The sequence below is a fragment of the Austrofundulus limnaeus genome, unplaced genomic scaffold (assembly GCF_001266775.1).
Source record: "Austrofundulus limnaeus strain Quisiro unplaced genomic scaffold, Austrofundulus_limnaeus-1.0 Scaffold26, whole genome shotgun sequence".
In the NCBI taxonomy this organism is placed as follows: Eukaryota; Metazoa; Chordata; class Actinopteri; order Cyprinodontiformes; family Rivulidae; genus Austrofundulus; species Austrofundulus limnaeus.
In genome coordinates, this window is record NW_013952428.1 from 1498485 (window position 1) to 1523596 (window position 25112).

Here is a 25112-nt window from a genome sequence, read left to right on the forward strand (position 1 = left end):
AGAAGAAGAGGAGATCAGAAGAAGAGGAGATCAGAAGAAGAGGAGATCAGACCCAGAAGCAGCTCGAAGAAGAGGAGATCAGAGGCAGCTCGAAGAAGAGGAGATCAGACCCAGAAGCAGCTCGAAGAAGAGGAGATCAGAGGCAGCTCGAAGAAGAGGAAGGAGATCAGACCCAGAGGCATCTCAGCTGAGGACAAAGCTGCCGCACCGCCCTCCAGCACTCACGGCCCAGAGACCAGATTCGACAACTCAGCTGTGAGAGGCCATCTGGTGACAGTCTGTTGTTCTACGTGGAGGTAATCCACCTATCCTCCAACTGCCCTGCCGTCTAAATTAACAGGAAATGCCACACAACCTAGTCGCAACTTTAGAGTAGGACTTTAGAGCTTTTTATTTTAACCACCATCAATTTTAATCGGTTTTGTAATTTTTATAATCAAATGTGGCTTTTTCTTGCAATCTCTATTAAACAGCTTTGAGCCTTATAAAGACAGCTAACATGACTGGACATTGAATCTTAAGGTTTTTCTCTGGTTTTCAAATGTGTTGTTATTTTAAAGCAGCAAGGTAATAACATTTTAAAGTGTGTGCTTTGTGGCAATAAGGTAATAACAAGAGGTCATACATACATAATTAAAGAGTTCATTTTTAATGCTTATTAGCCTGGGGAGATAGGATAACTCCCTTTAACAGTTCCCTTGAGACCTGCTCTCCAGGTCACTAAATATCATCTTGGTTATTGTAAGAAGTGCAGATCCACCGAACGGAGGAGCTGCTGTTAACGGTGGTGACCAGTTACTGGAGGCGTCCTGAGCTACTGCACTGACCCAGAGGTGGAGGTTCACGAAGGGAGCGACCACCGGAGAGAAGGCAGCTAGAGGCCGAGCTTAAAGCCTCCCGCCCCTGTCTTCTGGAGGAGACACGCCTGACCCAGCCACACAGGCCACCCCAGGTGGTTGTAAGTCTGGTACTATCGCCTCCAAACCAAGAGGGAGACATCGGCTCCTCTCCAAGACCTTTCGGTGTCCTGGTGGGTAAACTGGGGGAGGAGCCACACAGGAAATCAACTTGTACATGCATTTGTGTCTCTTGAATGCTTAAATTGAATTATTTTTATAATTTTGTCCAAGTCTTTTTGTTGGTGTCACTTCAGTAGAAAACAAAACCAAATATTAGTTTATTTAGTTTATTTCTTCCAGAGGCCCCGAGCCCCAGCAGGCAGTCACCAGGCCAGGCCGGCACACACCCCAGCGCCCAGCCCCAGACCCCGGGAACCCCCAGCACGCCGGCYGCCAGCCGCACACCCCACCGGGGGGCCGAGTAGCAGCGGGCCTCCAGATAAACCAGCAGTAGGGGCAGCCCAGACCGCAGCCTGACAAATACCCAAACGTACACAATCGCACCATCCCACTCTCATCCTCAACCCCACTCAATCAAAGACATACAAGGACGCCACATTCCACTCATACCCCCGATACACACTCTACCCCCCAGGTCCAGGACATGCACCCACCCCCTACTGGAGGCAGCACACACCCGAACCCAGGAGGTAGACCCAATCATTCTGAGGTGGAGAGGAGCAGATAGCCAAGGCCCGGCCTGGGCTGCACCAGGACGCCCGGCCAGCCCCCCGCCACAGAGAAGCCACACCCATGACCACCCCACCACACCGCCAACGACCAAGTGCACCCCCCCAGCCGTCCACCCCCCGGAACCCAGCAGCCACCCCGGCCAGGGGGCCACCCACAGGAACCAAGAGCCACGCCTCAGGAGACCAAGCAGCACCAGGGAGGATGGAGAGCCAGCCCCGCCCCCGGTGACTGTCCAAGCCCCGAGCCCACCCACAGCCCAGGACCGCACCCGGCAGTTCGCCCTTCTTCAGAACCCCCTCCCCAAATGGCAGTCGGGGAATGGGATGGGAATAAAGACCCTGACACCCACACCCCCACCCCCACCCCCAGATGTACTGTTGGTGCGTGTTGTTCTATAGAGCAATTAAAAAAAGGAAAGAAGAAGAGGCAGAGGCCGGCGTGGTGCCAGTTTCCCCTCCACCACTACTCTAATCCAAAACCCTAAGTGTCTATATGCAAACCTTGGTGGGGTGGGCACAGGCACAGGAGACGAGAGTGGTGCCATCCAGCCACCTATAGCCATGAGTGCCCACCWTAAGTTCCTATATGTGAATTTCATGAAAATGTAATGAGTGAATGTCTAAGATGTACAATAAAATTTGGGGCCCAGGTGGTTATGGAAAATAGAAATGTAATATTGTTGCTTTTATAACACAACTGTGCCCCAACAAAAACCCTTGATGGGTGAAGTTGAAAGTGAAGAGGATGGAGGTGTGCAGTGAAGGATGGGGAGAATAAGCTGAAGGAGCAAAATGCTCCCACAGGGAGTCAGCTCTCCCGCTGGCCCCAGTAAGCCCTCCCATTCCCCGAAACCCACCCAGGAAGAGCAGCCCAACTACCTCTCCCTCCAGGCAAACTGCCAAGCCCACAGAACCCCAGACCATGGACTGATGGAGCCCCGAAGGCCACCAGAAACCGGGACCAACACCCCACCCCCCCAGAGCCACCCAGTCCCCCAAAACCCAACCCCAGCCCCTTAGCCGGCCTGCCGCCCAGAGAGGCCACCATTCCCCAGCAAGGACGGCCCGGCCAAGAGCGCCCACCCAACCACCAACAGCGCAAGGGGGCACCCAGGGGGGGCCCCGGGGCCCCCGCCACAGCAAAGGGGCCAACCAGCCGGCCCAGCATGGCCCCCAGCCACCACCAATGGCCACCAACTCAATCACCACCCCAGAAGACGTACTACACCCACCCCAACATTCAGGCCACTATCAGAACATATAACACAAGGACACCCAGGCTGGGTCGACCCCCCCCCCCKCTAGCTCCATGTCACGCCCCCAGCCTACCCTACCCCCCAGCCCATGAGAATTGCAGACCACCAGCGCACCAGAGGRCCCCAGCCCAGAGCTGGACACCAGGGCACACACCGGCCCAGGGCCCGGCAACCCGCCCGCCAGAGCCCAAGCCCCCCCGCCCCACCAGAGCCACAGCCCAGGGGCGGCACGCCCCCAGACTCCCAAGCCCCCCGAATTGGTGCATTTTAAGTGTATTTATTTAGTGGTTCATATAATTCTGCTTTTATTTCTAATTATGTCAGTGTTGGTCCTCCGTACTGCAGAAGCTTGATAATCATCTATTCCTTCACATCAGGTGTGTTGGAGCAGAGAAACAAGTAGAACATGCAGGACCAGGACTGACCATGCCTGTTTTAGAGTAACGCTTTCAAGATCTGAATTATAATAAATCTGTCCGAAAACAGTTTCCCTCTCAGGAAATTATTGTCCTAAATCAGAGTGATAGAACGTACTTGTCTCCGCTGATGTTTGGTACAGACAGAGCAGGACTGTCACTGTTGCATGCCTTACATGTAGCCTCATCCAAAAGGTTTCCATTAACGTCCCTTTCCACTAGAAAACAAACAAACAACAAAAAAAAAAAAAACAACAATAAACATGTTCTGTCTTTCTTGACTTTCATTATCTCACTGACAAATACGAATTGTTTATTAAGTTTATTGCAGCAAATCTTTAGCTTCTCTTGTCACTGATGACTCACCCAGGATATTGCCTGAGGAGCACTGACACTTCCCTTCTTCGTTCAGGCTGCCCGGACAGCGAATACACCCAAACCCATCCTTTGTGACCGCCTGGAAAGAAACGTTATTCAAACGTTAGATTAGAATAGAATAGAACAGAATAGAAATAAAAAAATACTGTACAAGATAGTTAACATACTATACATTATGATAGGCGTGTATGATAGACTGTAACATGAGTTTAAACTAAATGGAGATAATTTACACTTACAGGCTTGTTTGTGGGACACTGCTCACAAGCAACGGGCCCTTTATCTGAGCTTAGATTGGTTGTTTTGTACCCAGGTAGGCAAATGCAGCTTAATCCTGTAAAAGCAACAACAATAAATAAATAAATAAAATAAAAACAGCCACTTTTAGAACCAAATCATGTTATTTAAACTTGAGTCTCTGTTACTTGTGTACAAAAAAACACTGCTTCATCCCTTGAGTTAAGTGTCTCTCAATGGTTCGTAGGTTTAATAAAGTGGTTAATTAATAGTTATTAAATTACTAAATTAATAGTTCTCTCTGAAATTCCTTTAAAGCCTTTCAACATTTTATTTATTTATTTATTTATTTATTTTTTGTAAGGGTGTCAAAATAAACATAAGAACCAGAGGAAGTCGTTTGACACCATAGTTTTCAAAATAAAAGCCCCCCAGTAGTGTCTGGAAACGTTTAGAGGCAGAGACCGCACTGTTTTTGCCCACAGGTGGAACGAACACTTAAAGAGTTAACAAACAATGGTTAAAAAAAACTAACTCAAAAGAAAGTAAGTATTTAAAAATGGACCATTGTTCTAAATACAAAACTTGAAAGCCTTTAAGAAAACTTATAGAAATGTTGTACAAAACCACCTAAAAGTGACAGTAAAGTCTGCCTCGTTGTAAACAAAATATTATGAATATCTTTATGAAAAAAAGGTTTTACTGTATTGAACAAACTGTGAGTTCAGCCACATCTCAAAGCCTTTAACTCACATAACAATGTAAAGTTTTAAAGCTGAACTCGTTTTGTTCAGCAGAGGGTTTTGCGACTTTTTATACCCATTAGCATCAAGCTAACTGTTAGCTACTCTTAGTTGGCTACTCCGAGGTTTGCGAGGCGGTCCATATTGCTCCAAATGTTTTTACAAGTAAAAACATAAACACTCTAGTATCTGCAGTCGTTTGTACATCTGTGGTGTAAAAGAAGAACCAGACCTGTTGTGCTCTGGCGCTGGTTTTCACCGCACTTCGCGCACGACAAACTGGAGATGTCGAAGAATTCTTTCTGTCCGCAGTCTGAGGGGGCTTTAAAGGGGATGAGAAACTGCTGACAGTGGACGTGACCGATGTGTATTAAAAACAAACACGTTAAAAGCGCTCCGTGACCATTTACAACAAACTGTAGCGTCCCCGTCGCCATGGTAAACAATGGTCCTCCTTTTTACCCACAATGCTTCACTTTGCGTGATGACGTCACAGCATGCAACGTAGATAGTAGCCAGACAAATATACTTTATAAGCTGTAATTCAAATACTATTGAAGTTACAGCTTCTTTATTTGTGTTACAGCTTTTATATTTGAGTTCTAGCTTTTGTCGTGTTGCAGCTTTTGTATTTGTGTTACAGGTTTTGTGTGAGTTCTACCGTTTGTATTCGTGCTGTGGCTTTTTTATTTGACATGACACCTCTGGGCCACCGTAGTTATCAGTTTGCTTCCGCCATTTTGTAGTTCACCCCTCCCGTCCAGCAGGTGTCAGTAATTAACTTTACCAGGAGGGACTATAAAAGGAGGGACTTTCTAGCACCTCGGTAGGAAACTTTCACTGCTGCGCGCCAGAGGATGCATGAAGCTGAAAGAGGAACCAGGGAGAAACGAGAGCATATTTCTCCGCTTTATGCCCACAACAAAGACAGGATTTAAACAATAGGACTGGTAAAAAGATTTTAGACAATACTGTTATTTATGTTGTAGGAAATGTGTTTTTCCTGCCTTGGCTTTGTGTGTGTGGCATGTGTTTCCTCTGACATTACTTCACGTGTAAAAACATTATCTTACCTGTGTTTTTTTTTTTTCCACTCCCAGCAGAGTTTTCAGTCTGCCTGAGAACATGACTACAATCCTGCGACTGGAAGGTCTGGATGAGAAGGCAGGGATTGATGATATACGATCGTTCTTCAAGCCTCTGCACATTCCAGATGGGGGGGTCTACGTCGTGGGAGGAAGTCTCCGCGAGGCTTTCATTGCATTCAGCACAAAAAGAGAAGCGCAGCTCGCCATGCGTCGGAGCGGAGAGGCCATCAAAGGCTCTAAAGTGACCCTGAACATCAGCAGCATGGCACGGCTGGAGCGCAGGCTGGAGGCGCTGATGAAAGCAAGAACTTCTCGGAACATGGCAATCAAACCTCAGCCACGAACAGCTGCGGGTTTGACATCAAATGTTTCACCTTCTGCTCCATTTCCACCTGATCCAGATGCAGCAAATGTGTCGCATTTAAAAAACCAGCTGCCTTCAGCCAACACTTCAAATGAGAACTCTCTGAATCCCAATGTGGCCTTTCTTCTTGGAGTTTGTACGGCTCTTCAGGGTCTCCAGTCAACACAAATTACAGAGCCTGTAATTGATGTTTTTAACACAAACAAACTGAGAGGCGAGGCGACACCAGAGCAAACCGTGAGCTCCAAGCCGGGCTACGCAAGGCTCTTTGGTCTGCCAGCTTCAACGACAAAGAGAGACATTTGCCGTTTTTTTAAAGGGTTATCCGTACAGGAAGCCATAGTCAACGTGGCGTTGGGACCCTGCCGGGGCAGCCTGGTCAAGTTTACGACGCAGCAGGATGCGTCCGACGCGCTCCGTTTCAACAAACAGTTGCTCGGCTCCATCTGCGTCGAAGTGCGTGGAGCCGATGAGAAAATGTGGCTCGGTGCGCTGGAAGAGTGCGAGAACGCTTCGAGCGTCCGGGCGACGCAGAAACCCGAGCCACGCCTCAAGAAAAACGCGAACAGCAGGGACTCGTTGCTCAAGAGGAAAACTGCCAAACAGTTTCCACTGAAGCCATCGAAAAGGCCAAAAATTGACGCTCCTTCGACGCCGCAGCTGGAAGAGTACATCGTCATGGTCAGCAAGCTACCTGTTACGATGACAAAAACTGAAATAAAACAGTTGTTCAGCTGTCCGGGCATTTCACACAAAAACGTGCTCCACCTGCTCGATAAAACCGGCATGAGGACGGACACGGCTTTCCTCGTCTTCCACCGCGTCGAGGACTTCGACTACGCCATGAACCTCTCCGGCTGCTGCGTGGGCTCTGACGTCATCTCTGTCTCGTCGGTCACCAGGAAGACCATGATGGAAATGCTCCTTAAAGACCGCCCGAAGAAACTGAGGTCTTTCCCCACGGATCCGAGAACGTACCGGGGGAGGGGACGGGATCAGACGGCGCTGGAAGCTTTGCCAAAAAAAGACCCCAACCGAGGGGGTCGGACGTGCCTGTTCGTCAGGAACATGCCTGCGGACGTGCAGAAGAGTCAAGTAAAAAGCCTTTTCGAGCAGTTTAAGGTGAACATGAAGGACATAGTTTTACTGCACGACGGCGACGGCGGTGGGACTGGTGAAGCCGTGGTTCAGTTCCAATCAGAGAAGCTAGCCGCTCAGGCTGGGCTGATCCACGGTACGGAGTTCCTGGGGACCAATGTGCTTCTTACCTGCATAACCGTGAAGCAAATGGAGGGCATTCTGGCAGGTGTTTGACTGTCAGGCCCAGTTCCCTTGGATGTTTTTTAGAAAACTCTTTGCCTTTTTTGATGAAGTTTCCAATAATCCAGATGAAGTGTTTTTGTTGTATGTATTCTGCACATTTTGGAAAAAAAAACTTTAAATACAGCCATTGAGGAAAATCCCACTGTGACCTTTTCATTGCTTGACCAGATACACTTAAATGTGGCTGCAACCTTCATTCTAGAGGAAAAAACAAACTACAACAAAAGAGAGATTCTCTCACTGGGCCCACATCCTGCTTCGTAAAGAAATGGAATGAATATGTTTTATATAAAACAAATACACAATTACTGCATTTGAAAAAGTTTTTTTTCCACATTTTTTATTACATCTCTGAGGGGAAAAAAATACAATGAAAAGATCAACTAAAACAGGCCAAGATCCTTTTACGCCATTCCGGTGTTCTTTGTAAATTTATATATAAAATGAAAAAAAGTAGAGAGAAAAAGAACCAAGCATAAAAAAACCACTCTGCACAGCTTGACGGGAAGAGCAAGGCTCTTTCTTCTAACTTTAATTGTAATACCGGGGTGGACCGTCGGGATACCTGGATGGACCTGCAAAAAAGAGGAAGTTGTGACTAACATGATTTAAGGCAGTTTTCCTGTAAAGCTTTTTGTAAACAAGTTAGACTTTTGTATTTTATCTTCAGTTCAGTTATCCATCTTAAAGGGATCCCCGATTAGTTGTAACATTAGACTTTATTTGATAAACATAAATATTTAACTGTAAAATAAAGACTGTAAAAATACTGTAGCTGTTTAGTTTTGTAAATTTTTAGAAAAATATATTAACACGGACTGAGCCATTTTATTTACGAGCAAAGCATTCTGGGTAAATGATGACATGGATAGGTCCTCGGTGTGAAGCTGCTAGCGAGCTATATCCACCCTGAAGGTTAATCTTGGACAATATCTGATGATCGACTCTTTTAAATGAAACCAGAGAGCGTTGACAGAGAGGAGAAGGTAGAAATGACTCAGCCTGGAACTGAAAATATGGATGGAGGACAACAGAGCTGCTTCATGGAAGAACCTCAGCTTAGCCTGTTAGCCTTTGTGCTAGCGCCGAAGCTATTATGCCTTATATGTATTAGCTCGGCGCTAGCGTGTCAAACAAGCTAAACTGAGGTCCTCCATATTTTCAGTTCCAGGCTGAGTCATTTCTACCTTCTCCTCTCTGTCAACGCTCTCTGGTTTCATTTAAAAGAGTCGATCATCAGATATTGTCCAAGATTAACCTTCAGGGTGGATATAGCTCGCTAGCAGCCTCGCACCGAGGACCTATCCACGTCATCATTTACCCAGAATGCTTTGTGTGTAAATAAAATGTCCCCGTCCGTGTTAAAATATATTTTTAAACTTTTAGTTTAAAAGTTATTAAAACTAAACAGCCTACAGTATTTTTACAGTCTTTATTTTACAGTTAAAATATATGTTTATCAAATAAAGACTAATGTTACAACTAGTCGAGGATTCCTTTAAGGTGGTGTTAAAATTTTATGTTTTTATAATTTTGTCTGTGTAAAGCAGTTTACATAACCGCTGTGCCAAATAAAGTTGATACAATCACATGACTTGAATTCATAAATTAAATTTATGTTTAATAAAGAGTTCTTGTACCTGACACGTTACTGGAGTATCTGTCATCACTGCTCATGGATGAGTTATGGTTTGGACCCTGAGAAGAAAGAAAAAATAAAAATAGTACATTACTAATAACCCAGCACAACGTCGAGTAGATTTCATTAAAAAAAGGCCATATTTCATAATAAATTTGTATAGCACATTCAGAACTGTTGCTTTACATCCCATAATAAAATCAAAACATAAAATATATAGCCAGTGTAAAGAAGCAAGAATTTGTTCTAATAGTGTTCAGTGACTAGTTTAAAATGATTTAATTTAATCATAAATGTTTATTCTTGTTTTTGGTAGTAAAAATTAAATGTCATCAATTCCAGACCAGAAATAAAAAGTTACTGAACACCCCCTGTATCTGCAAAAACTGTTTTTTTTTTATTATTCCCATCATTATTTTAGAATTAACATATTTTTTTCCGAGCCATCTTTAAACACACCAGGAGCCTGCGCAAAAAAGAAAATAAATAATAAAATAAAATAATAAATAAATGACCTCCATACCCCTGATATGCTCCGCAGTCTGTACTCCATCAACACATCTGTTAATTTCTGTGTCACCTTTAGCACCAACTGTGCATCCGCCTCGCTCTCTATCTGGAAAGTGTCCTAAACATCAAAAATAACAACAGCTTGATGGCATATAAAGAAACGATCAGCAGATATTCAGCTCACCAGTGACACTCACCAGGTATGTGAGCAGAGTGTTAGGAAGGCTGCTGCTTCCTGAAGGTGCTCCCACCCCTTCTCCTCTTTCCGGTGGTCCGTCGTTGAAGCTCTCCCTCATCTGGTTGTCCTGGTACTCGTCCTGGTACTCATTGGCCTGGTACTCATTGGCTTGGTACTCATTGGCCTGGTACTCATTGGCCTGGTACTCGTTGGGGTACATTTTATTGGGACCCTGGTCTTGCTGTCCACTCCTTCCAAAGCCAGCATTCCCACCTCCAGGACCAAAACCTTTCCCACCTCCTGGCGGGATTTGACCCATATCATCAGAGAAAGAACCTCGATCCATACCTGGGCCAGGATACTCGTCTCTTGACATGTAGCCCTTGAAGTCAGGCTCTTTGTATGCTTCATAGTCTGAGTACGGAGCGTTGTGGTGGGAGAAGTCGCCTGCATACCCAGGGTCATGGAACACGGGACCTGTGATACAATTACACACAAACATAAATACCTGGGTCCGTGTACTTTTTGGTGATTCGTTTTTCATTTTGAAAACGAAAAACGGATGATTATGTTCATTTTATATCTTTATGTCCATGAACCACCTCAACTGGCTCCTCTCGATGTGGAGGAGCAGCGGCTCTGCTGAGTCTTTCTTGGATAATTGAACTTAAAATTTTTTGGAGTAAAAAATAAATAAATAAATAGCCATTCGTCTCCCCCATACCTGATTTTAAAATGAAAAACGAATAACCAAAAGTACACAGACCACGTTAACTTGGGATAAGCTTTCACGCAGCAGACTTTAAATGAGGAGAGCTCACCGAAGGGAGGACCCATTGGTTCAATCTCTTGATGTGAGGGTGGAGGCCCTAATCTAGGAATAGCAGAACCTGCAGGTTTAGATTAGAACATTAGAGAGAAAAGGGTTAAAAAAAAGGAGCTACAACCATTTCCAAACTTGCAAAATCAATAATACCACCCAAATGCACAATTCAAACAGAGTTTTGGTCAGGGTTAAAACAGCACTAGGGCTGAATGATTAATTGCATTTGCAATAATCTACGCGATTTGGGAGTGAGCCGAGCGGAGCAGTATTGCCAACTTAGCGACACTGTCACTGGATCTAGCAACTTTTGTTTTCCAAAAAGCGACTAGCGACAAATCTGGCAACTTTTCACAGTGTTTTTGGAGACTTTCAAAAGCTTTGGGGACAGTACTTTTCAAGCACTTTTTTCCTCCTTTCCTCCACGAGTGGTGCGGTAAGCCCCTCCCCCTGCCAAGAGCGGTCCGACTCGGCCTCGTGCATTCATGTAATGTGGATCTAAGCATTGAAGTCATAAAATAATTTTTATTTCATGAAGTTTATTTGCAGTTCTAAACATATTTTAGTGTTTTTCTTCACTTTTTTCTCTTTAACATCTCCTATAGCTCAGATCACAATTATTGGTAAACATATTAGGTGATGATGTAATCTAGTGACTTGAGTTTGATTTTCCTAGAAAATAACGAGTTGGTTAAAGCAGATGTTTATTCTGGGTTTTTTTGCACTTTATTTTTTCATAGTAGCTACGTTTCCATTGCAAATGTGCACAAAACTTTGTCGATATTCTGTTAATGTCGAAAAAACACAGTTTCGCTACTGCGGTGTTTCCATTATGTAAGAAATACTATTAAAGTCACGCATGAATACGTTTGTTCTCGCGATAAGTCATTACAAACATGGCGGCAATGGATGTAAACACATAGCATGTTGCTACCACGACACTAGCGCTCATCATCAGAGGAGACGTCGGCGTCTTTTATCGAGACTTTCCAGCGACAAGTCCCTACTTGGGAGTGGCTACGTATGCTGTGTTTTTGGAAATTGTAGTCAGTGAGTTTACTACTTTCTTTTACTACTTCTGTGATACTACTTTTACTTCCTGTTATCTTCTTCGTCGTCGTCTTTTTCACCAGTAGAAACAGTCGGTTGTTGATCACGTGACTCCCGTGATGCGAAAAAAGTGTTTCCATTGCAGTTTTGCGAAAAACACCAATTTTGATACGGCCAAAAAACCACCTTATTGTAGCGCAAAAACATTTAGCCAAAAAACATATTATTTTTCTCGAAATTGACATGTTTCCATTGAGCTAATTTATTTTCGAAATTCTAATTTGCGCATTTTCATGGTCAATGGAAACGCAGCTACTGTTACTGGCTGGAAAGCAGTAAGCTTTATTTTTTTAAATTTTTATATTTTTTTCTATTTATTTATAGACTGTCCTGTGAAGTTCAGACAGTGTTTAGGAAGTTCACTTAACATGTTTAGTTTCATGAAACAAGAAAAATTAGAAATGGTGAAAAGGTAAAGCCACAGATATGTTTGTTTTATTGTAATCTGTGCTTTAAATAAATCTTACTTTGTTTATTATAAAACAGACTGATTTATTGCTTCTGTTTGTTGAAAAATACTTAAGACATTAAAAAATGATTGCATATTAAATCAATCGCAATTCATAGATAAAAAAATGCAATTAGATTATTTTCCATAATTGTTCAGCCCTAGCAGGCACAGTCATTTTTGAAAATAAATAAATAAATAAAAAACAACAACAACAACAACAATAATAATAATAATAAATAACAATAAAATAAAAAAACAACCCTAAATCACTAATCCAAGCATTTTGCAATGTTGCTCTGAAACAGCAACAACTTGCAGAATAAAAATGCAAGAATGAACGTCTTTTTTGCACTATCAAGAAGATCACTAGATGGATCTTTTTAATGTTTGATCAAATTATATACAGCTGCATTTGCATGCAGGGAATAGCCCAAATTAAAAACAGGGGCTTGCCGCAATTTAACAAAAACATGCAAATGACATTACCTTAAGGAATGCATGTAATGTGTCAACTTATAAAAGTTATCAACCAAAAAATTGCACAATATGGAAATTAATTACATTGTAACCATTAGAAACGTCCTTTAGCAGAGAGGGGCTGCTGCATCTGTTACTGACATACAGACTTCATGTTTCCAACAATATAAAAAGTACTGACAGCCACTGGTTAAAATATATGTTAATATTATTATTTTAGTGTAAGACAGCAGAATAACTTACGGAATTTTTGGAAATTAGGGACATCAATGGGCTCCCGTAGAATCACCTAAATAAACAAACAAAAAAGACAAACCCATAAGTAAGTTGCATTTATTAGTAAATCTAACACAAAACTATCAATGTGATTGTTTTAAAAACAGGAACTTGTATCCGTGTTCACACAAAGATGTCCCAACAATGCTGTCGCTTGTCTTTGCAGGGTCATGTGCAAACAGTTCCTGCTCTCGGCCTGCCAGCATTGTGGGGGAACAAAAGCATGAAATGAAATGCAACAGAGCCAGTGTCCAGTTTGGCGTTTCACAGCAGCTCTTCGTTCCACACGGACGTCAGATTGGCTCGGTCTCTGACGCTGGCTGCAAGAAGCAACAAAGCCCACCCCTCGTTGCATCTTCATACCTTTCATGCAGAGCAGCGGGGCAGAATTAAGGTGCAACAATGCCCCCTTGTGCTGTAATAGAACTAATACTTTTATGTTTAAGCATGTAATTCATGACATCCTTTAATGACCTAGGTTTTCATGACATTCTGTTCATCTGCAGATAGAATGATTAAAGTCAGAACAAGATTTGCTAACAACAGTCATTCTTAGATATCACCTTGTGTTTATCTTTGTTTTCCATTGACCTTGTATCAAATCTTGCTAAGATGGCATAATGGTGTTTGTTAATATATATATGAGGCCTCTCGAGACACAGTGTTCAACAGTTCAACAGTGTTCAACAGTAGTGTGGAGAGACAGTGGCAGGCCAGGTTGTCTGTGTTTCCTGTTGTTGCAATAAAACTCAGCTGATCATCTCACGGACTACCTTCATTCTTGGACCACGTATTTCTGTCTCTGTTGTTAAATAAATATCCCATAACAGTGCAAAAAGAGTTTTTGATGCATGAACAAAAACATTCAAGCATGCACACAACACTTTAAAATGCTAAAGGGCACCTTTTACTAGTGCTAGATATTTAACTGAGAAAGAAGGATGATGAAATTAAAGCTTAAATAAACGTTTAATTTGAACAAGAGATGTAGAAACAAGACTGGAGTTGCATTAGTGGTCCATCACTTACTCTTATTTGCCCCCTCCCCTCTGTCTTTTCCACCTCTGCAGCAGCGACTCTCAGTGGACCTTTAAGGGAAGGATCTTTCACAACCTCTTCCTCTTCAAACGTAATCTTGTCAGGGTGGTATTTTTTCTGTGTGAAAATCAGAAAATGACTTATCTATTTAAATTTTTTTGCCAATATTGCCCAACTCTAATACCCACCATGTATTTGAAGCAGTGTTTCCAGCCTTTCACGTGATCAGTTATGTCATGCTGCACACAGGACAGGGAACAGAGTTTGCAGATGTAGTGGGGCTGCACAGTTCTGCTGGGACTGCGGTACTCCCACACAAACTGGAGGCCTGCAGACATGACATGTTTATTTATTACTATATATATATATATATATATATATATATATAGATATACACTCACCGGCCACTTTATTAGGTACACCASGCTAGTAAAGGGTTGGACCCCCTTTTGCCTTCAGAACTGCCTCAGCTCTTCGTGGCATAGATTCAACAAGGTGCTGGAAGCATTCCTCAGATTTTGGTCCATATTGACATGATGGCATCACACAGTTGCCGCAGATTTGTCGGCTGCACATCCATGATGCGAATCTCCCGTTCCACCACATCCCAAAGATGCTCTATTGGATTGAGATCTGGTGACTGTGGAGGCCATTTGAGTACAGTGAACTCATTGTCATGTTCAAGAAACCAGTCTGAGATGATTCCAGCTTTATGACATGGCGCATTATCCTGCTGAAAGTAGCCATCAGATGTTGGGTACATTGTGGTCATAAAGGGATGGACATGGTCAGCAACAATACTCAGGTAGGCTGTGGCGTTGCAACGATGCTCAATTGGTACCAAGGGGCCCAAAGAGTGCCAAGAAAAGATTCCCCACACATGACACCACCACCACCAGCCTGAACCGTTGATACAAGGCAGGATGGATCCATGCTTTCATGTTGTTGACGCCAAATTCTGACCCTACCATCCGAATGTCGCAGCAGAAATCGAGACTCATCAGACCAGGCAACGTTTTTCCAATCTTCTCTTGTCCAATTTCGATGAGCTTGTGCAAACTGTAGCCTCAGTTTCCTGTTCTTAGCTYAAAGGAGTGGCACCCGGTGTGGTCTTCTGCTGCTGAAGCCCATCTGCCTCAAAGTTCGACGTATTGTGCGTTCAGAGATGCTCTTCTGCCTACCTTGGTTGTAACGGGTGGTTATTTGAGTCACTGTTGCCTTTCTATCAGCTCGAACCAGTCTGCCCATTCTCCTCTGACCTCTGGCATCAACAAGGCATTTCCGCCTACAGGACTGCTGCTCACTGGATGTTTTTTCTTTTTCGGACCATTCTCTGTAAACCCTAGAGATGGTTGTGCGTGAAAATCCCAGTAGATCAGCAGTTTCTGAAATACTCAGACCAGCCCTTCTGGCACCAACAACCATGCCACGTTCAAAGGCACTCAGATCACCTTTCTTCCCCATTCTGATGCTCGGTTTGAACTGCAGGAGATTGTCTTGAKCATGTCTACATGCCTAAATGCACTGAGTTGCCGCCATGTGATATGCTGATTAGAAATTAAGTGTTAACGAGCAGTTGGACAGGTGTACCTAATAAAGTGGCCGGTGAGTGTATATAGATATTGAAAATTCACGATTTAGTTCAGTTCAATACTTAGTTTCACAGTTCGATATTTTTTCGATCCAAAAAAGATAAATTTCCATGCCCTTTTTGTAATTACGGTTGGGCAGAATCGTATCGTGTGCAATTAATCGTCATAAAAAGAATTGATTATTTTTTGAAATTTGATGATTAATACGATTAATGCCACCAGGTAGAGTCCGCTCGGTGCTCCTCTCCGTTTCATGACGAACATTAAAAAAAAGGTTTGTAATTTATTTATCTATCAACACAATTTAAAATTTTAATGTATTGCCTGAAGTCTGTAATTTTAAAACAATTTGGAACAGATTTTTATGAAGAGCAAATCTTTCCTACTAAATTGGTCATGTGACCAGGACATAAGTGTGTCCAGGGACTCCAGGGGATTAATCGTCAAATTAATCGTTATCGGCTAAATAACACAATTAATCGTGATTTTTATTTTTTGCCGATATTGCCCAACCCTACTTGTAATTTATTTAAATTGAGTATGAACTTTTGTTTAATCTCAAAAGTACAGTTTTAAAATTAAATGTTGCTGAAACAGCAAGTTTCTCAGTAGATCTGTGCTCCACAATACAGCCTAGGTGGAGTAGTCGAACACAGATCCACTGATCCTTCAACACAGAGCATCTTCAGAAGACAAGTTGATAAAATAAATGTAAAAAAATCTGTATTGTTCCATACATTGTGTGTATTGAACCTAAAGCTCTGTATTGAACGGTTCGATACCGGTACATGTATTGTTGCACTCCTAATATATATACAATGTGTGTGTGTGTGTGTGTGTGTGTGTGTGTGTGTGTGTTGGACAGGGTTCACCTCCTTACCAATAGCCCCTGTGACCCCCTTCAACAGTTTGCTCAGAGAGGGCACGGTTTGAAGAACATCCCCTTTCATGAACACTGAGAGAAAAAAACAACAACAATCAGAACCAAAGTAATTCTTCACAACAGTCTAAGACTAATGTTTACGTCCTGCAAACTTGATCAACTTGTCACTCTTCTTTGGGAAAACCTGCCATCGTAAGAGCGTGTTGTGTTTTTTTTTATATAACAACCGATGACCTTGTGAACTGAACACAGGTAGACAACCGCCAAACTCCTCTTTTTTTGTTTTTGTAATCTGGGAGAGGAACGAGAACAACAGTTCTCAGCAATCCCCCTACATTTTTGTCCAGAACGGTCTGCAGGACACATCCCACTGTAATGCACTGCTTCTCACTGCCTCCTGCAACAGAGGAATCACGTCTGTGCTGCAGTGATGAAGCAGTTCGGGCATAAATGAACAAATACTGTCGGCTTCATTGTGACCAACAAAGTTGACTGTGAAACAGACAACTAAAACTTAACACGGCTGGGTGAAGTGTTTAAAAGTTTAGACAACTCCCCAGTATAAAGGCAGCTTTAAATGCTGCAACGTCTTAGGAGAATGGGTTGTACTGGTTCCAAGTGTTCAGACTTGTTTATTTTAGTCACTTGTGACCACACAATGTAAAATGCTTTTGCAAACCTATTAATAGTGATCTCTAGAGACCAAAAATTGTGAGGTGGCACCACAGCGGGCCCCTTGGTCTCTGAGAGACCACAGCGAGGTGAACATGTCACCCCTTGGTGCCACGAGGCAGGAAAGCTAAAGTCTCAAGCTTCAACTTTCAGCACTTGATGTGGCACCGTGTGGGGAAAAAAACAGAGACTTACCTATGTCAGCAGAGTACTGTGGATGATTTTTCTGTCAGCAGAGGGGATAAACCCACGAGGAGGAGAAGAGACACAGAAATTAGTGACAGGATGACACTGAGCAGAGGACTGAACTCTTCGTCCATGTCCAACACACCATACATGCCACGGAGCCATCACTCCTTCATTCCCCATGACCCCACCCCGCATCAAGCAGAGACAGACATGGGAATGAACGGACATGGGCTCGAAACTGTGTCGTCCAGTGATAACTCTAAAGTCTCATCAAATGAGGACAGCAACACTGTTACTGATTTGAAAGGAAAAGTAGAGTTATTACACTTGTATTACATGAGCGCTGTTGAAATTCTACCTATACTTGTCCATTATGGCCACACAAAACAGCACTGAGGTCACCACCTGTGTGTGCTTTTGGCCAGGCTGATGTATTTTGGTGCTTTAGATTCAGATCTTAAAAAATGGAAACAAAAGAAGTTGCACATATATGTCCACATACAACCCCTTGCACAAGGATAAATATGAACAGTACAACGTTTCCTATCAATTTGATATACCATGTTTTTAAGTAGAGATCATTGCGTTTTTTTAAATTTCATCTCAATCTGAATAAAAATATCTTTAGAGACAGAAGTCTCGAGCTTTTTTGTGTGTCAACAGAAATTGCACACATGCTTTTATATTTCCCCCAGATTCTGGCACCATTAGGAAATGCACCGGGGGGAACCACCACCAACAGTTCTTATTGTTGGTTTGGTTTTCAGAGCCCCAAGGCCCCTACAGGAGACAGAAGGCTCTTTCACAAGACAGCCCACGCCTGGACTTAGACGCCTTCTGGCCATCTCTGTGGCCTAAATATGAATATTAATTTTCGTCCGTCCATTTTCTTCTTCTTATCCGGGGTCGGGTCACGGGGGCAGCAGCCTAAGCAGAGAGACCCAGAGTTCCCTCTCTCCAGCCACTTGGGCCAGCTCATCTGGGAGAATCCCAAAGTGTTCCCAGGCCAGCTGAGAAACATAGTCCCTCCAGCGTGTCCTGGGTCATCCTCTGGACCTCCTCCCAGTGGGACGTGTCCAGAACACCTCACCAGGGAGGTGTCTAGGAGGCATCCTAACCAGATGAACCACCTCAACTGGCTCCTCTGGACGTGGAGGAGCAGCTGCTCTACTCTGAGTCCCTCCTGGATGACTGAACTTCTCACCCTATCTCTAAAGGAGAGCCCAGACACCCTGCAGAGGAAACTCGTTTCGGCTGCTTGTATCTGCAATCTTGTTCTTTCGGTCACTACCCAAAGCTCCTGACCATAGATGAGGGTAGGAACGTAGACCGAACAGTAAATCGAGAGCTTCACCTTCTGGCTCAGCTCTCTTCACCACGACAGACTGGTACAGTGCCTGCATCACTGCAGACACAGCCCCAATCAGCCTGTTGATCTTCCGCTCCATTCTTCCATTCATGAACAAGTCCTCCACCTGGGGCAGGACCTCCTCCCCATCCTGGAGAAGGCACCCTACCCTTTTCCGGCTCAAGACCATGGTCTCGGATTTGGAGGCACTGATCCTCATCCCAGCCGCTTCACACTCGGCTGCGAACTGCTCTAGGGAGAGCTGGAGATCAGGATCTGATGAAGCCAATAGGACCACATCATCCACAAAAAGCAGAGATGTGATCTTAAGGTCACCAAAACGCATCCCCTCAACACCTCGGCTGCTCCTAGAAATTCTGTCCATAGAAGTTATGAACAGAATCGGTGACAAAGGGCAACCTTGGCGGAGTCCAACTCTCACCAGAAAAGAGTCGACTTATTACCGTCAATGTGGACCAAGCTCTGGCACCGGTCGTACAGGGACCTAACAGCCTGTATCAACGGGTCTGGTACCCCATACAGTACCCCCCAAAGGAGTCCCCGAGGGACACGGTTGAACGCCTTCTCCAAGTCCACAAAACACACGTTGGCGAACTCCCATGCACCCTCCAGGACCCTGCTGAGGGTGTAGAGCTGGTCCGCTGCTCCACGACCTGGACAAAAACCACACTGCTCTTCCTGAATCCGAAATTCGACTATCCGATGGACCCTCCTCTCCAGGACCCCTGAATAGACCTTACCAGGGAGGCTCAGAAGTGTGATCCCCCTATAGTTGGAACACACTCTACGGTCCCCCTTTTTAAATAAGGGGACCACCACCCCGGTCTGCCAATCCAGGGGAACTGCCCCCGATGTCCACGCAATACTGTAGAGTTGCGTCAACCATTGCAACCCAACATCATCCAGATCCTTAAGGAACTCCAGGAGAATCTCATCCAACCCCGGCGCCCTGCCACCGAGGAGCTTTTTAACCACCTCAGTGACCTCTGCACCAGACATTGGAGAGTCCGACCCAGGGTCCTCAGGCTCTGCTTCCTCATGGAAAGACATGTCGGTAGGATTGAGGAGGTCTTCGTAGTATTCCGCCCACCGACCCACAATGTCCCAAGTTGAGGTTAGCAGCGCACCATCCCCACCATAAGTAGTGTTGGTGGCGAACCGCTTTCCACCCTTGAGACGCCGGATGGTGGACCAGAATCGCCTCGAAAACGTAGTCTTTTTCCATGGCCTCTCCGAACTTCTCCCATGTCTGAGTTTTTGCCTCAACAACCATCCGAGCCTCAATCCGCTTGGACTGCCAATACCTATCGGCTGCTTCCGGAGTCCCACAGGTCAAAAAGACCCGATAGGACTCCTTCTTCAGCCTGACAGCATCCCTCACTGCCGACGTCCACCAGTGGGTTCAAGGGTTGCCGCCACAACAGGCACTGACAACCTTACGGCCACAGCTCAGGCAAGGTGCCTCGACAACGGAGGTACGGAACATGGCCCACTCGGACTCAATGTCCCCCACCTCCCCCAGAATGTGTTCAAAGTTCTCCAGAGGTGTGAGTTGAAGCTCTGTCTGACGGGAGACTCTGCCAGATGTTCCCAGCAGACCCTCACAATACATTTGGGTCTGCCAGGTCTGACCAGCATCCTCCCCCAACATCGGAGCCAACTCACCACCAGGTAGTGGACAGTTGACAAATGGACACACTTATGCTTGAACATGTTTGTTATGGACAATCCATGACGAGCACAGAAGTCCAATAAACACCACTCGGGTGCAGATCGAGGGGCCGCTCCTCCCAACCACACCCCTCCAGGTCTCACTGTCATTACCCACATGAGCGTTGAAGTCCCCCAGCAGAACGAGGGAGTCCCCGTTAGGAGCGCTCTCCAGCACCCACTCCATGGACTCCAAAAAGGGTGGGTAATCTGAACTGCTGTCAGGCGCATAGGCACAAACAACAGTCAGGGCCCATCCCCCCACCCGTATGCGGAGGGAGGCTACCCTCTCGTTCACCGGGGTGAACCCCAATGTACAGGCACCAAGATGGGGGGCAATAAGTATGCCCACTCCTGCTCGGCGCCTCTCAGCATGGGCAACACCAGAGTGGAAGAGTGTCCAACCCTTCTCGAGGAGACTGGTTCCAGAGCCAGAGCGGTGCGTCGAGGTGAGTCCGACTATATCTAGTCGGAACCTCTCAATCTCAAACACCAGCTCAGGCTCCTTCCCCACCAGAGAGGTGACATTACACGTCCCTAGAGCCAGCTTCTGTAGCCGAGAATCAGACCGCCAAGGTCCTCGCCTTCGACCACTGCCCAACACACAATGCACCCGACCCCTTTGGCCCCTCCCACAGATGGTGAGCCCATGGGAAGGGGGACCCACGTTTCCTCTTCGGGCTGTACCCGACCGGGCTCCAAATATATTTCAATATTAATTTAATGAAATATAAAAATTAATTTTATTCAATCGAATTCTGAATATATCAAGGCGATGAGAAAGGTTGAAGCCATAAACTCACTCATGATGCACCTCTGTCTTACCAAGAGAGGCAGTGACGCGAACAAGCGAAACGAACAACATGTAAAAAAGCAAGCTGGTGCCGTGGCTCAATAACTGGTCTGCTCTGTGCAACAAGCTGGTCATCGGATTAAACAACAATCAGGTTTATTACAGAGGGATTATTAATGATGAGGTACATTAACTTTATATTTAATCAAAACAATTATGTAAACACAAAGAGAAGCACTAAACAGAGTTAATCCATCATGTTTGTTAGAAAGATATACGTCCATCACATTTAATGTGTTGGGCTCCAAACCAAAACAGATGAATTCTGCTCCACGCCTCTTTTAGATCCCTAAAGCTCGCTTCATCTCTGTAAGCTCACATCTGTGTGGGACGTGGCCGGCTCCACCTAGAATGTGTTAAATGACCAGAGGGACCATAAAGACGGTCTGGTCTGTGCTGCCATGTTGCGGAACTGTTTTATGAAAGAGCCTAGAGAGGCAGGAGCGTGACAGGCATAAGAGCCTGAGAACTTCAAGTCCACCAAGAAAGGACTGCTGCCACAATGGCTCATCAAGCAGCCTAAAAAGGCCAACGATTTATTGTAGTAAGAAATTTTTTTTGACACAATTAGGTGAAAAATGTCATTCTGAAAATGTTTGTTGTGTGAAGTGTTACAAGATGCATATAATAAATTATGTACCTTAAACTTTTTCCTTGAAGGACCAGTTTGTGCAGGCGGACCTGGTCGCTTTTCTCCAAAACCCTGAGTCGCCATAAAGTCCATGTTCTGAGTATTATGAAATTATGGAAACAAGTATTTCAGTATTCAAGTTAGTTCATACATGAACAGATGCAAATAAAAAACAACTATATAACATTTAGAGCAAACACAATTCAACATCTTATACACAAACATGGCTCCAACTCAATTATTGTTACAAATAATTAACGCAAACTGTGTGGCATCGCGATACTGTACGAGATTACAGTATTTTGCATTAAGTTTGAACAAAACGGCTGCAACTGCGTCATTTCTCAGCGTAAGATAATATTACTCTAATAGTTTAGCATTACAGGCGGAGGGCGATATGATTTTTTTATTAACCCAATGGAATGCTAGGCTTTTAATAATCAAGGATTAGCTTTGTGTCCGTTTTCATGCAGGCCTTGCCTAGCCAGAGGTCGCATATTTGCAGAGAATTACAATCAATGCCACTAAAATACAATTTCAGCAAGTTAAAAGTTATATAGTGCAGGCGTTTACATTATGTAAACAACAATTTATAGCACGCCATACCTGGATATTATATTGCAAACACCAAGTTTTTCGTGAGCCGTCGGTTCAGGTTGTTTTCTGATTTTGGAACGAGCCAACCAAATAGGAGGTCAAAGATTTCGCCTTTTTAAAATGAGATTAATTTCTAATCTTTAGTAGTTTTATGTTTACAATACGCAGCAAAGTCAAATTATTGAATCCAATAAACGTAAAAATGATTACAATATTTTTCTTTTTTTAAGACTTACTGAAATAGCTAATTTTCATCAGGCACACGTGTAGACGGCTATGTGGTGCGTTTGTTTCTTATACCAAGACGTACCGTAACGCTTTCCGAGAGTGAAATGTTTTACGTGTTTACATTTTATAAAACGCTTAGTTCAGAATATTTTTATTCTTGTTTGTTCATTTACAATAAAAAGTATCAATAACTATTAAAAAACTACAATTCACCTTACATACAGAGACTCAAGTCTTCTTTTTGACGCTAGCTCCGCAGTCGTACAGTTGCAGCTTTGTAAACACACACTAGTCAAAGGACCCAGTGAGCAACAGAGACGAGATTGGGAAAAAAAAATTCGTATGAATAGAAATTCTTTCACTAGGTGTAAATGTCTTCAACTTAACATACCGTTTGAATCCTTATTGTTGTAATAACTGACAGTTGAAGTCAAATCCTTTTCGGTAAGTTTAAGGAAACCTAACACTCATGCATGTTAGCGATTAGCATGTGGGTGCAACGCACGTCTAATGCACTTCTTAGTTTTGTTTTGTTTTTTATTCCCCATCAAAAATCTTGAGCAATGTCGTGTACATGACTGGAAATCAATCCACATATGAATATTTCTTTTTATGTCTAGGAGATAAACATACTGTGAAAAAAAAAGATGAAGTCCAAGAAGAAGAAGAGGCAGGATGATTTCCAAAAGGTCAAATTAAAAGTGGGAAAGAAAAAACCAAAAGCGGATAACGCCACCAACACCAACTTTCGGACAAGGGGAATCCATCTGTCTGAACAACTGAAGAGAGACACGAGTGGCCCCACAACTCACAGACAACTGGGTATCAATGTAGGTACAACAAAACTCCAGATTCATTTTAATACAACGTTTTAGCTCATCGTTTTCTCTTCTCAGGAACTCCTGTCCCAGCTGCATCATTACAACGCCAACATGAAACACAGTGCCTTGTTGGGTTTGAAAGAGCTGCTGTCTGTTAATCCATCTCTGTTGGAGCAGAATCTTTCACGTTTGCTTTCTGAAGTGGCAGCTGTTGTCACAGAAAAGGATAGAAACGTTCGTGTGGCAGCGACACGTGTACTCAGGTGAGAGACGCAACAGTGACACAAATTTGGTCTGCGGTACTGTTTCAACCTCAAGCAACCCCTTAGTAAAAAGTAGTATAATTAAAGTTAATTTTGATAAATATACTTGAGTATAAAAGTGTATCAAGTATACTAGGCACCATGTACTTGTAGTGTACTAGAAAGTATACTGATTTAATACTTTTTTGTACTAAATTGGGACTTTTTTTGTTTATAAAAAGTATATTTTAAGTATACTGTTATGTCTTTTTAAGTTCATAAACTTACCAAAAAGAAGTATACTTTTTAGTACATGGCATTAAGTATACTAAAGTACATAAAAGTGTATTTCCCTAAGTGGGCTTTTATTTACCATGTACACTAAGTATACTAGCAGTTTACTAACATACTTCTAGGACTAAATTGGCCCACAGTAAATTTAAGAAAGTATACTCAGAAATATACTGAAAGTAGTCTTCTAAGTATACTTTTAGTTTAATCTTGAAATATACGACAAAATTAACCAGTCTGTGTGAAAATGTACTTTCAGTGTACTATTAAAGTTTATCTTGGACAAAAGTTTAAACATTAATATAGACTAAAAATACTAAAAATTTTAGTAGTACAATCCAAGCATAGTGTAAGATCAACTTGGTTAAGTAAATCTCAGATAAGTACGTAAAAAGTAAACGGGAAGTATACTCTTTTCATTTTAATTTTAATTTAGTACACTTTAAGGATACTTGCATATACTTACTACATGCTATCTAAATGTGCCCGCAGGTTTGTCGCGCAGTCTGTGACTGCAGAAAAAGTGTCTCCGTTTTTCCCGCTCCTCAGCGCTCACTTGACTTGTGCCATGACCCACATCGAGCCAGGCATCCAGGAAGATGCCATGAACGTTTTAGATGTTTACCTGGAGCACTACCCATCTCTACTCGCTGCCCGGTCCACGGTGCTCCTCACCAACTTCCTGGAGCTGATCTCTCATAGACAGAACACAGGAGGAGCCAAAAAGTCTCTGGATGCAAAGGGCCGAACCTGGGCTCTGTCGGTGAACCCTGAAAGGACCGTGACGAGCCAGCAGTGGCGTCTCTCTGTTCTTCTAAGGTATAGAGACTTCTATGGGATAAATCTTGGGCCAGCAGGAACTGAATCTGAATGTGCATAACTTGAAATTGAATGCATTGGTTTGAAAATAAATTTTACTAATTTGAAACTGAATTTAAAGTTTTGTATCTGAATTAATTTGCTTTGAAACTGTATTTTGGTTTATTAAAAATTCAGTTTGACTACTTTCACTTTCAGTTCCATAATTCAGATTTTTGTGTCACATCCTGGTCCTTGCCAGGCAGAGTAATCAAACACAGATCCACAGATTTATGTTTCACTTTGGTGAAGTTTCCCTTGTTGTTGTTGTTGTTGTT

The 25112-nt window shown here is 43.6% G+C and overlaps 4 protein-coding genes across 7 annotated transcripts in view; 2 read left to right on the forward strand and 2 right to left on the reverse strand.

The window, feature by feature from the left end:
• tmem67 (transmembrane protein 67) overlaps positions 1 to 5148 on the reverse strand; it is a gene marked incomplete at its 3' end in the record, with an annotated part of 19563 nt that extends 14415 nt beyond the window's left edge. The window contains 4 exon segments of one of the 2 annotated variants that reach the window (XM_014004736.1): positions 3382 to 3481; positions 3630 to 3720; positions 3881 to 3975; positions 4854 to 5148. In XM_014004736.1, the coding sequence (XP_013860190.1) occupies positions 3382 to 3481; positions 3630 to 3720; positions 3881 to 3975; positions 4854 to 5058 (491 nt within the window). 2 annotated transcript variants of the gene reach the window in all.
• Positions 5149 to 5398: 250 nt separating this feature from the next.
• Positions 5399 to 7704, forward strand: rbm12ba (RNA binding motif protein 12Ba). 2 transcript variants are annotated; one of them, XM_014004743.1, is made up of 2 exons: positions 5399 to 5571; positions 5722 to 7704. In XM_014004743.1, exon 2 carries the CDS (start codon positions 5747 to 5749, stop codon positions 7385 to 7387), a length of 1641 nt encoding a protein of 546 aa, XP_013860197.1. In that variant the 5' UTR covers positions 5399 to 5571; positions 5722 to 5746; the 3' UTR covers positions 7388 to 7704. The 2 variants fall into 2 exon arrangements, with proteins under 2 accessions (XP_013860197.1, XP_013860198.1); XM_014004744.1 differs by having other exon boundaries at positions 5725 to 7704.
• Positions 7705 to 7719: 15 nt separating this feature from the next.
• si:ch211-197h24.6 (uncharacterized) lies at positions 7720 to 22495 on the reverse strand. Of its 2 annotated transcripts, XM_014004745.1 has the most exons (12): positions 22404 to 22495; positions 21807 to 21893; positions 17241 to 17271; positions 16371 to 16445; positions 14087 to 14226; positions 13890 to 14015; positions 12828 to 12873; positions 10545 to 10613; positions 9743 to 10200; positions 9559 to 9663; positions 9037 to 9094; positions 7720 to 7971 (listed from the first exon to the last, which is right to left on the reverse strand). In XM_014004745.1, exons 2-12 carry the CDS (start codon positions 21888 to 21890, stop codon positions 7928 to 7930), a joined length of 1236 nt encoding a protein of 411 aa, XP_013860199.1. In that variant the 5' UTR covers positions 21891 to 21893; positions 22404 to 22495; the 3' UTR covers positions 7720 to 7927. The 2 variants fall into 2 exon arrangements, with proteins under 2 accessions (XP_013860199.1, XP_013860201.1); XM_014004747.1 differs by lacking the exons at positions 17241 to 17271; positions 22404 to 22495 and having other exon boundaries at positions 21807 to 21889.
• Positions 22496 to 22904: 409 nt separating this feature from the next.
• Positions 22905 to 25112, forward strand: part of tex10 (testis expressed 10) — a 23476-nt gene continuing 21268 nt past the window's right edge. Inside the window, exons 1-4 of the mRNA XM_014004742.1 lie at positions 22905 to 23066; positions 23243 to 23452; positions 23519 to 23706; positions 24469 to 24795. Of these exons, the coding sequence (XP_013860196.1) occupies positions 23270 to 23452; positions 23519 to 23706; positions 24469 to 24795 (698 nt within the window). The 5' untranslated portion in view covers positions 22905 to 23066; positions 23243 to 23269. The remainder of the gene's footprint in view (positions 23067 to 23242; positions 23453 to 23518; positions 23707 to 24468; positions 24796 to 25112) is intronic.

Excerpts from the sequence above, each read along its gene's own strand:
- rbm12ba (XM_014004743.1), top strand. The coding sequence starts at position 5,747 with ATGACTACAATCCTGCGACTGGAAGGTCTGGATGAGAAGGCAGGGATT.
- si:ch211-197h24.6 (XM_014004745.1), bottom strand. The coding sequence starts at position 21,890 with ATGGACTTTATGGCGACTCAGGGTTTTGGAGAAAAGCGACCAGGTCCG. Across the intron at positions 17,272-21,806 it reads CTTCAAGGAAAAAGTTTAAG|AAAAATCATCCACAGTACTC; the intron begins GTACATAATTTA and ends CTCTGCTGACAG. Across the intron at positions 7,972-9,036 it reads ATACTCCAGTAACGTGTCAG|GTCCATCCAGGTATCCCGAC; the intron begins GTACAAGAACTC and ends TCTTTTTTGCAG.